General features: G+C 36.1%; 1 protein-coding gene across 1 annotated transcript; it reads left to right on the top strand.

Moving 5' to 3' along the window:
- The first annotated feature begins 7,562 nt into the window (after positions 1-7,562).
- LOC115976846 (6-phosphogluconate dehydrogenase, decarboxylating 3, chloroplastic) lies at positions 7,563-9,503 on the top strand. The gene has a single exon (XM_031098356.1). It carries the CDS (start codon positions 7,817-7,819, stop codon positions 9,308-9,310), a length of 1,494 nt encoding a protein of 497 aa, XP_030954216.1. The 5' UTR covers positions 7,563-7,816; the 3' UTR covers positions 9,311-9,503.
- The last annotated feature ends 3,019 nt before the right edge of the window (positions 9,504-12,522 follow it).

The following is a 12,522-nucleotide window of genomic DNA, read 5'->3' as shown; positions in this document are numbered from 1 at the left end:
TTTAGATGATGAAGATTTTTGAGCCCAGTGCAGCAAAAAGGAGCAATAATCTGAAAGTTGAGAAAACAAGATAATTCTGTCAGCCATTATGCAATGTGTGATATCCAGGTGATTTGCTTGCCCTTGAATTTTCTCCTTCTCAAAATGTGATGGATTTATGGGAATAAAAATTAAAATTTCAGCATCAGATGTAAGAAATAAATTTTCAGGAAATATTAGGTTCTGTTAAATTCCACAGGCCACCCTAGATGAAATCTCAGGAAAATTACAGACAAGATATATAGGAGTGGGTGACAAATAAGAAGAAATTAATCAAATTATATCTAAACGCTCCATCCATTGCTATAGCTCATGGTTCATGTTCTTGATAACTTATTTTCATGATCTCAATCAATGTCTTGCATTTTTATTTATTTTTTTGTTTAATATAACTAGTACTTAAGCACTTGTTAGTCGAATTTTTCCGTTTCTGGGATAATTTTATAACCAATTCCAATAAATCCTGCATCAAAAGTATGAGAAACAAAATATATTGGTTATATATTTTAATTGCTTGCTAGAAAATTTAATTGTTTCTGTAGAAAGGCTAGAATAGCACATGCATATTCCTAGTGAAACTGAAGAAGTTATAGATGGTTACTGACCCGAACACAGTTGGCATATTATTGGTTAGGTGAAGATATGTGATTTGAAGGTAAATGTAACACCCAAAAAAAATTACTACTTTTTCTATTCACAACTTCTAGAATAATAAAAATGTGTTTACAATGTTGGACAATTTTTTTTTTTTTTTCAAATTGTATTCTACAATCAACAATTGGGGATGAGGCTTCATATCATCCAACACACATTGAACATATTCATCAGTTGTTGTTTGTCTTTTAATAATTCATTGCCAACCTCAAGGTTTGGGGACTATCATAGAATTGTCGAGCCTTAGTTTGAAGGTAAATGCATTCCACCAAAAGTAACTAGTTGCAGGTTCGAGTTTGAAAATTAGCCTCTTCAATATATCGGAGGAATGATATCTACCATGACATTTTTCAAACACTAAAAAAGTTGGGAGTTTTTTGCACTGAGTCCAACCTTTTAATTTGTATGTTTGTTATTGTTGCTTTTGTGTTTACAATGTCTGCATGAAACGAGTTAGATATTGGCTTCTAGGGATAAGTTGTATATTTGAAGGAAGGCACAAAATTGGAATTGTTGGCTGGACCGGTAGTGGAAGGACAACTCTTACCGGCGCTTTGTTTCGTCTGGTGGATTCTATAGAGTGAACTATCATTATAGATGACATTGACATTTCTCAAATTTGAAGATGACATAGACATTTCCATAATTGGGCTTTATGATCTAAGATCACGATTAGTCGTGATGGCTCAAAACCTATGATCTAGTCAAACTCAATCAGACCTAGTGGATTATTTTTTAACATATTCAATCCAAATGGATTCTTCAAAACCATATGGGTTTTTTAATCAACCTGATCAATTCACTTATCTATACAGTTCTATCCAGTATCTAGTAGTAAATAGTTTGCCATTTTAGTCTTTTGAAAAAAGAAAAAAATTATATTAGTGTGTTTGGATACCGTTTATTTTGCTGAAAACTGAAAACATTGTAACAAAATAATTTTTAAATATATGAATAATGTCGTGGGACCCATTTTTAATGAAAAAGTTACTAGGAAAAGGAGTTCTTCTAGTGCCACATAAAATAGCACAACAAATGCCACAACTCGTTCATATGGCGAGTTGTAGTTGGTAGAGAGGTATCCCCATATGGATCCACCACCACCATTCTACCAATCACAACTCACCACACAGGTGAGTTGTGGTATTTGTTGTACCACTTTATGTGGCACAAGACTTATTCTGGAAAAAGAGGTTTGTGAGTTCCGTGAACAGTGCATGAAATCCACTGGTGTGACATAAAGCCACAGAAATATACTTCTAAAAAAAAAAAAAAAAGGAAACGTAGACGCAAACGCTGGGAGTTTCATTCGTATCCAAACGAATACTTAAGTCATGAAATCAATGAATATAATATTTTCTGATGGTGTCTAAAAAATAGCCAACTCCTTACTCGTCCATGGATGTCGTCCATACAAAAGGTACGTCGTCCTAAGTTCACAAGGCAGACTACACTACTGTCGTCTAGAGAAACCTCTGGACGACGTGTAGTAACTGGTGAACTATTTCTCGTCCAAACAGCACTTAGGACGAGAGCAAGGCAGTTTTGACATGAAAAGATAACCGCTATAGCGGTTATCAAATTGTACGCTCCGGACTCCGTGAAATAGGGGGAAGTTATCCAACGGATAACCGTTCCCTAAACCTATAAAAGGAGATGAATCTCCGAGAAAGAGAGGCTAAGTATTTCTTCTTTCCAGACAATATATTTCTTTAAGAGGAGAATTGCTAACTTCATCATCAGAGGAATTTTGACCGGCCAACCCTGGTCTCCTCTGATCTTTTATTTCTTATCTTTCAAGCCCTCAACATCATCGTGATCCGTGCTGTTCAACTAACTGATTCCTTGATCGCTATCATTTTCCATGATATATATACGATTAATTCTTCTCAAAAAAAAAATTACGATTAATTCCAACTGGTATAATATTTATTATGAAGAAAATTAAGAAATTTGAAAATGGTTTAAATTTATTTTCATTTCAATTGTTTAGACATTTTTCTTATTATTTTCCCTTAAAATGAGTGTGTGTGTGTGGGGGGGGGGGGGGGGGAAACCTAAATTTGGCCCTAAGGGCAAGGCCCGAGAGTTCAGTCCGAAGAATGGACCCGGCCCAAGGTATGACCATAAATGAAATGATCTTCTAAACAATAAGAAGCCCATCGTACTTACAACCATGGAAATCTAGGATAACAGCCTTTCCCTAGGTTCATAATTGAGGTGACCTCTTAAACCTTCACCCCGTGGTGACAAAGGAGCCTCGGATAACACATCCCTTGCTCAACTGGAACCGCCCATCTTCTAAGTTCACCCCAAGGGACACGATAAAGAAAACACAGAACCCAATGAAGCAATCACCTCCGTATTAATAAGTTCCCTCACCTAATATTAGTCGCATTAAATGCTGAATGATTGACTTGGATAGTGGAAGCACCCTCAAAAGTTCTCTTTCATGATCAAGAAATAGCAGAGTAGAAGGTTGATAGGACAAGTATCCTCCAAATCCAGCTGGAGTCTAAACAACTGGAGGAAGAGAGAAAGTGGCTATAAAAGGAGGAAGGCAACAAAGAGGGGTTGAGATTATTAGAGAGAGAAAGTCTAGACAACAATAGGAGAGAGAGTTAGAGAGTTTTTCTTTTGTATTTTTACCTTTAAATCCTTCTCATGTACCTCGGGTATGTGGTTCCCCCATATATGAAAGTATGAATTAGCTGATTTCTACCTTTAAATTTATTGTCTAATCTTCCCATTGTGAAATTTTTTTCTTCCATTTTTTAGAAATTAGTTGTGTAGATCAAGAACATCTGTCGCTATTCCCTTTTTGGGTGTTTTTGAAGCCCCCACAAAATGATTTTTACTTCTATTTATGTTAACCTTCTTAATCTACTTTTTCTTTCACAATTGAATCTTTTTATTATTTTTTTAATAAGTTAAGAAAAAAATCTTGATTAAGATGTCTTCTCTACATTTAGAGAAAATAATATTTTAATATTTAATTAAATTATAATAATTTGGTAAAATTCAATCAATTGCAGAGTTAAACTAAAAATTCTAATCTTGATTCACATTCCCTCACGCCACTTTTATAGCATGATGGTATTGTCCAGCTCTCTTGAGTTGTTAATACAGATCCCCACTCGACTTTTTGTAAAGAAAATTAAATTATTGATTTTTATGTCTTCTTTACATTTAAACAAATGATATTTTAATGTTTATTAATAATATGTTAAAATTTGATCAATTCTAAATAATTTCTACCTAAAATCCCTATCAAATATTATATATATATATATATATATATATATAAACCGCTTAACACATCTTAATTGGATTTTTATCATACAAATGAAAATCATATCTAAAAATTTAAGATGAAAAAATAAGTACAAAAATAAGGAAAATCTAAAATATATAGTGTTGTATAACTATTGACACAAAAAAAAAAAAAAAAAAAAAAAAAAAGAGAGAGAGAGGAAAGAAATAATCAAAACATATAAGTTGCAAAGTCAAAATCTTGAAGAAAAAAACTCAAAATCATTATATGTAAGGACACGATTCGTAACGAACCGTAACAGTGTTGGGTTCTCACATAAAAAGGCCCAAACAATATCATTTGTAGAGCGTGGGTTTGAAAGGCTAGGCCATGGTCACCAGGCGGCAGGTTTTCCGTGGTGTTCACACACGGTTAAGTTTTCTTCACCCCTGGGATCTTTCTCCTGGAGGTGGGCTGGGAGGCTCTGGTTTTTGGCCATTTTTCCCAGCCCCTTCTCTAGGTTATTTATTTTTCCTTTTATATCCGCCTGCGTTCATTGTCCTTCGTCCACGTATAGAGTCAACCTTTCCAAGACTGATACTTGTCCCATCAGCCCATACCCAAAGTCGTTGAGGGTGGTTGTAAAAGCCATAGAATACGGCTCTGTCAGGTTCAGAGTATTGAATGGCAGTAAGGGCAGCTTTCCCTGGATATTTCTTAGATTTTTCTTCCAAGTTTTAGTCCTATACCGTTTTTACCCCTTCACTCCGGTGGGACTTTGAGTCTGCCGAGGACTGAATTGTCCTCGGCTGTATCCCAAGGCTACCTTGTATTTTATATTATCGAGCTTGGGCCATAGCCCTCCTCGGCTTGGACCTTTGGATTCCCCATGGGTGAATGGGTCTGGCCCATAAAGTACTTGCGCCCCACATTATAAAAAAAAAACAAGAAAATTTTTTTTTTCAAAAGTGATGAGAACAACTTTTGATGAAGAAAAAAAAAGTGTTTGGATGTGAATTTGGAGTAAACAAGATCAAAAACTCAAAATCAAAACCTAAACACCCTATTTGTTTTGCTATAAAATATTAATTTTACACATTTTATTATGTTTATTTCATTCTACAATTTGGTTTATCATGTTGATTAGACCTGAAAATGTTTTCTATTAATTATAAAATACTTCATAAAAATTTTCGAAATGTTTTACTAAACAAAAAACTTGATAAAACATGTTTACAAAAACACATCTCCAGTGGCAGAGCCACTTGAGGACTGAGGGGGGACTTGGCCCCCCAAAATTTTTGAAAAAGATTATTATTTTTTCTTGTGTGTGGAAATATCTTAAATAATTTGAAAATTTTCAAATAACCTTATCATTTTTGCTCCCCATACTTAATAATACACACACACACATAGATATATATATATATATATATTTAAGAAAGTGTAAAAATAAACATAATTTTCATTTGAATAAAATATAGTCCATAAATACATATGTCAACAAATTACAATAATTAAACATTCAGCATCTTTAAAATGAACACATAAGTATTTTAACAATTATCTCAACAAATAAAAGGTAAACAAATTCTAATTTTCATTCCAACATATGATTGAGGGCTTCCTTGTACACAACAATAGAAAGATTGAAAAGTCAGAAACTTTGTTGATGTGTCGCACCACCAAGTCCCCCACACAATTACAAAAATATTTTGCCTCACACAGGTGACTCTCTCTCTCTCTCTCTCTCTCTCTCTCTCTCTCTCTCCATTGGCGACTTGGTGTTTGCCTTCTTCTTCTTCTTCTTCTTTTTCCTTTTCAATTCTTTGTTTTTCCTCACTCCCACTACTGCTGTAATTTGTTTAAAAGTAAAAGTTATGTACTATGTGACTAAACTAGACAAGAAAGAGTGAAATATTGAAGCTTCTATGCCATGGGCCTTCATCCCCTGACTATGCAATGCTCTATGCCCTTAGTTGACCGGTTGACCCCTTATTTTTAACTCTTGCCCAGGTATTTTGCATTTGCTTTGTTTTGATTTTTTTTACTTTACTTTTCACTGGTTTTTATATATATTTCTTATAATATATTATTTATTATTATAATTGTAAGGACTCAATTTGTAACGATCCCAAACTGGTATTGAGTTCGTACGTTGAAGACCCAAACAATAAAATTTGTAGAGCGTGGGTATCCAAGAACTAAGTTAACTCTAAAAAAAAAAACGATTAAACCTCACGTTTATAAATAGATTAGCATAGATATAACAATCAATTTTTCCTTGAAACAAGTTCAGTTCTTTGGTTTATAAGGTTTTCTTCTGAGTATTCTCTGTTTTTTGATGTTCCGATCTTTTTCCCTTAATGCCTTCTTTTTTGTTATATACTGCCCTCTTGATATCATCTTCACCACACACGTGTAGGTTGGGTTCGGGGGATTTCTTTCTGTCCCATCTAACACCTTCTGGAACCTCCAACCAGCAGCTGTAAGGCTGCTTCATCACTGTTCAGGCATCACCTCCACATTAATACGGCCAGAGAGTTAGTTGAGAGGCAATTAATGCGGAGGCAGCTGTTGTCATAAATATTTGTTTCCCTTTTCTTTCTTACCCTTGGCCTCATATCCTACTTTTAGTGGTAACGAAGCTCCGAAGTATGTTTATAACAAGCTGACGTTCAGGTCGTCCTCGGACTTATATTTCCGAGAAGGATTTTGTCCTCGGATGAATACTAAACTCACCTTACGCGATATCTACTCTTCCTTTCGTTTGGTTACCCTTACAACCCGATTTGGGCCTCCTCGGACAGTTCTACGTCCTCAGATGGGCCACAGGCCCAATTTACACGACTTTAATAATTTATTGATTAGTCAACCCCCACAATAATAATCAATATATTATATACCGAATGGCTTTATAAATTATAAATGTACTTGATTAGTTGATTAAAATATACCGTATATACTACTATATTAACATGTATTTGGTTGTTGTTTATTTATTTATTTTTTTATGCATTGGCATTTGAATGATTGTTTGTCTTTCATTTAACAATCTTTGGACTATTAGTATTTTTTTAAATCTCGGTCATTTTATTTAATGAGTGATAATTTAATTTGATAAATCTAGGTTCATAGGCAAGTTTAGGACTATTGACGCATTCTTCAAGAAAAAAAAAATTTGAAGATGGTAATTCAAAAAATAGTACATTTTTGGGTTCTAATGCTAAAGCGGCAACTTCCAATTAGCATTCTTCCAAAATAGTACACAATTGTACATTACTATTTTGCATTTCATATACAATTACCAAAAAAAAAAAAATTTATATATGACCTCCAAAAAATAAATTCTTGACTCCGCCACTGTATGGGTCAAGTTACCTCTCTTCCAATAGCTAACTAATTTTAATGAAACTCCACCGTTTGAATTATTTCCTCCCTTAATTTCTAAACATTTAATATATGAAAATGTGTCAATTCAATTATAAAGTCCTGTACTTGAAAATTTTTGTAGTACAAGACACTTGTAAATTAAAAAAAAAAATTAAAAAATTTTAAAAAAAAAACAAATACAAATGGAGGTATAAAAATCAAAATCTTTAGGAATCATCGACGACGTCCTTTCGTGCACGCCATGAGCCGCTCTATCAAGGCGTGTTCTAAACTCTCTCTGTCCATTTCACCCATTTTCTCATTTCAATTCGAGTTTCGTACTTAAACACTCCCTCGACTAGTCCGTCACTCCCAACACATCAAATATAACATAAATTCCTCTCTCTCTCTCTCTCTCACTCACTCACCAACCCTACCCACCATTTCCAATCTCTCTCTCTCTCTCTCTAATCCAAAAAAGCTCAGCTCATTGAAACCATGGCGACGCCAGCTCTCTCACACATAGGCCTAGCAGGGCTAGCCGTGATGGGCCAAAACCTAGCCCTAAACATCGCCGAGAAAGGCTTCCCAATCTCCGTCTACAACCGCACCGCTTCCAAAGTCGACGAGACCCACCACCGCGCCCAAACCGAAGGCGGCCTCCCTCTCACCCCACACTACACTCCTCGCGACTTCGTCCTCTCAATCCAGCGCCCCAGATCCATCATCATCCTCGTCAAGGCCGGCTCCCCGGTCGATCAAACCATCGCCGCCTTCTCCTCTTTCATGGAGCCAGGCGATTCCATCATCGACGGCGGCAACGAATGGTACCTAAACACCGAGCGCCGTATCGAACAGGCCTCGATGCAAGGCTTGCTGTATCTCGGCATGGGCGTATCGGGCGGCGAAGAAGGTGCCCGATACGGTCCTTCGTTGATGCCCGGAGGTTCTTATCAAGCGTATTCGAATGTCCAGAACATTCTTCAGAGAGTCGCCGCTCAGGTCGACGACGGTCCTTGCGTGACCTACATCGGCGAAGGCGGTTCCGGCAACTTCGTCAAAATGGTACACAACGGAATTGAATACGGCGACATGCAATTGATTTCCGAAGCCTACGATGTGTTGAAGAATATCGGCGGGTTGTCGAATTCGGAGCTCGCCGATATTTTCGCCGAGTGGAATCGCGGCGAGTTGGAGAGCTTCTTGGTGGAGATTACGGCGGATATTTTTAGGGTTAAGGATGAGTTTGGCGAGGGCGAATTGGTGGATAAGGTGTTGGATAAGACGGGGATGAAAGGGACTGGGAAATGGACTGTTCAGCAGGCGGCGGAGCTTTCGATAGCAGCGCCGACGATTGCGGCGTCGTTGGATGGTCGGTATATGAGTGGGTTGAAGGAGGAGAGAGAGAGCGCCGCCGCGGCGTTGAGGGAGGCGGGTTTGAAAGAAGATGAGCAGTTGGGGGGAGTGAAGAAGGGAATTGATAAGAAGAGACTGATTGATGATGTGAGGCAAGCTTTATACGCTTCGAAAATTTGTAGTTACGCTCAAGGAATGAATTTGTTGAGAGCAAAGAGCGTGGAGAAAGGTTGGGACTTGAATTTGGGGGAATTGGCGAGGATTTGGAAAGGTGGGTGTATTATAAGAGCTGTGTTTTTGGATAGGATTAAGAAGGCTTATAAGAGGAATCCGAATTTGGCGAGTTTGGTGGTGGACCCGGAGTTTGCTAGGGAGATGGTGCAGAGGCAGGCCGCGTGGAGGAGGGTTGTTGGGTTGGCGGTGTCAGCAGGGATTAGCACACCGGGGATGTGTGCTAGTCTGTCGTATTTTGATACGTATAGGCGGGCAAGGCTGCCTGCAAACTTGGTGCAGGCGCAGAGGGACCTTTTCGGTGCGCATACTTATGAGAGGATTGATAGGCCCGGTTCGTTTCATACTGAGTGGACTAAACTTGCTCGCACGAGTGAGAATTCCGGTGTTGCTGCTCTCAATTGAGCTTTTTTTGTTTGTTCAATCGTTTTGTTACTTGTTGTGTTTTGATGTCGATGATGATTATCATGATGATGATATTTGAATTACAGTTTGTATGCCTTGGTTAGGATTCTCTGCTTAGCCAGAACAATCGTTGTTTAGCATTGCTGTTTGGCTGTTAATAAGAAATGCATACCTTTTGAGTTCATTAACTAAATAGTTGTTCTTATGGTTTCCTTTTTATTGTTATTAGCCATATTATGATTTCCTTTTGTACGTTCTCAGTAGTGTTTCCTTGTCTTCTAAATTATTATGTGCTAAAGTTATATAGTATCTAGAATCAAGCTCTGTTCAATATTATATATATATATATATTGGAGATAAGATGAAAAGGATTGTTAAAGGTTGAAATATGTCTTTGTACAATTGCTGCCCTATCTTCTTTGGTGTGATATTATTGTGAATCCCCAATTAGCTTGGCAGACATCTATTCTTGATTAATTTATGAGGTAATATCTTTGGGACGAAGTTTAACTAGCTCTAGTTGTGAAAATGCTAGCTTTAGTTTTGAAACATGAATTTGCAGCTCTACCAGCAAGGGTTGGCTGGAATTCAGGATTCATAATCTGAAAATGCTAGCTAGCTCTAGGTTTTGTTATCATATCAGCTTGAACGACTGGTGATTAGTTGATAGGTGATTTTGAAGCTACTGCAAGTAAGAGTGGAAGTGAGCATGAATTTTGTTATTGGCAACCTTCTTGGTTCATATCTAATTGGTGTTTTTGGTTGTGGTTTATCATTTGTTTGCTCTCCTCTTTTAGCTTATTTTATAAGATTTCAATGAAACTCTTCATTTTTGAAGACTTTCAGTAATTGTAAAATGTTTTCTTCCCCTTTTGTGGTGCATTGGGGCTCACAGCTAGAGTATATCTTTTATATGGTAAGTGAGTTTTGAGAAAATAGATTCCCTAAATAGTTTACTTAAAAGAGAGTAACTATTTTTAAAACCAGTCATGTCTATAGGATAAGAATATATTTGATGCTCTTTTCGAAAGTTGGTTGGGCTAAATGCAAAAAGATGTTGGCCCCTTGCAAATGTTCACTTTTAGATTTGCACATCTTTTCTGATCATGATCGGAGTGTTTGTGATTTTGGTGGTAGGTTGTTTATTCCCTATGTTGAATGTTCAGCTCTTTGTCTAAGTTGGGGACCTGGTCTGCATTTTAGTGAGAGTTGACACTGTCCTATTATGATGTTTTCTATAGAACTTTCAGGCCTTTTCAACTGCCAACTCTTAATGGTATTCATGGCTATAGAGATTGTAGAATGAGGAAAGATGATTTCCCTAGTGTGTGTAGCATATAGCACTATTATAATTTGAGAGCTTTTAATGTTGCAAAATGTAATGCTAATGGAAAACCAGACATCTTACTCTACTATCTAGATTTTGACTTGAATATATATCCAATTATCATGTTGTTTCCTATAGAATTTTCTGGCCTTTTCAAATGCTTAACCTTGTGTTCATGGCTATAGAGTTCGTAGAATAAAAAAAGTCAATTGTCATACACTTTCCTGCCTCTGTTGTATGTGTCACGTATAAAAGGTATGGGTAATGAAAAAGTAGAATTCTTAAATGAATAAACATTGAATGCTGGTCACTAGAATTCTTGAGAGGAATCCATATAGAGCTTTTTTCCAAATTTATTTCCTTTTATGTTGCATGCTGTAGGATTTGGATTGAACTTTTTGGTTGTGACCATGTAAGGAATACATCTAGTATGCTAAACTCCAAAGTTTGAATTCCCCCATCATGAATTTTTCCCTGCTCTCAGGCTTTAAGCTACACACTGGTGCTTTCTCGCAGTACAATTTATGTCTATAGGGTACTTTACTCTCAATATAGGCTTGCCTATTGAGTTGAGATTGAGCTTTCTGAAGCTTTTGGCACTAACATTTGATGCATCAAAAACCATGAAGCCAACAACAGGAGTGATCAGTAGAAGATCAGTTGCCCAAGTACTGATAGACCACATCAAGTCTCTTTATATGGGGCACGGACATAGTTCTTGATGGGATGTGAACGAAGCTAAAGTTAGCTCCCCTGTTCCACAATCCCCTGCTTCTGAGGACAGCTATGTATTGAAAGCAAACTCTTGAAGAGAAGCATCCAAGGAATCATTAGCAAAGCTGTCTGAGGAGCTGTTGACAAGCGAGCAAGAATACAAGCTGAGAATCAACCAGATGAAGTTCAAGCTCATGTTGGATCCCAATTAGACTAGCTGGCTCAAAAGTGTAAAGAATAACTTAGATTGTATTAACTTCCTCAACAATTTACATTTACAAGAACTTAACTAGTTTTTATTAGTGCATTTACATTCAACATGATTGGTACTTTGAAGGCTTCCATTATAAGGGATTATGAAGAAGGTTTAGTGTTGAAAATGATTCTTCTTTGATGGTACTTTTGGAGGAGAGAAATAGCATGCATAGAAATGGGTCCCTTTACTGGAGGACTCAGAAGATGGGAACTTTTGACAGCTTGAACCAATTAGGATTTAAGGTCATTTAGGTTAAGTCCATTCAATTGAATCAATTCTACTTGTGAAGCAATTGATGCCCATAAATGATGTGGGTAAAACGTAATATAATAAAAAATTTAAATTACATAATTATCATATTGTTATATATATATATATATATATATATATAGAGGATATATGTTATTAAAAGGATTTTTTATATATAAATATATCATTATCGGTTGACTAATTTGATCATATCTATAAATATTTTAAAAAAAAACTATACACCAGCCCTCATTCTATGAAACACATGTTATATTAAATTTAAACTAGTATGTAGTCCTGTGCTACCGCACAGGAATGAATATATTATTAATTATGAGTTTATTCATGTTTAAAAGGCTCAGTTAAGTCTAAATTCATATTATTAATCAGAAAATTTCATTAACAAAACTTAGCAGTATATATATTGTACACAGAAAGATGAACCTTGGTGACAATGTTTATCCAAAAGATCCATTCATGCTTTTGAATCTTTAATCTTTATTGGTGATTGAAATTTTCGCAGCTTAAAAAATTTTAAATTAAAAAAAAAAAAAAAAATCCTTAGAGTTGTACTCATTTTGTAGTTTTATGATGGGTAATTTTGTAACATGATGGGCATTTGTGTGAAAAAAAAACCTCTAAAGTTTCATGACTGATAAAAGAAAT

This window comes from Quercus lobata, chromosome 2, assembly GCF_001633185.2.
Source record: "Quercus lobata isolate SW786 chromosome 2, ValleyOak3.0 Primary Assembly, whole genome shotgun sequence".
In the NCBI taxonomy this organism is placed as follows: Eukaryota; Viridiplantae; Streptophyta; class Magnoliopsida; order Fagales; family Fagaceae; genus Quercus; species Quercus lobata.
Note: the sequence above shows the minus strand (reverse complement) of the source record. Positions and strands in the feature narration are given on the sequence as shown.

Coding starts and splice junctions, on each gene's coding strand:
- LOC115976846 (XM_031098356.1), top strand. CDS start 7,817: ATGGCGACGCCAGCTCTCTCACACATAGGCCTAGCAGGGCTAGCCGTG.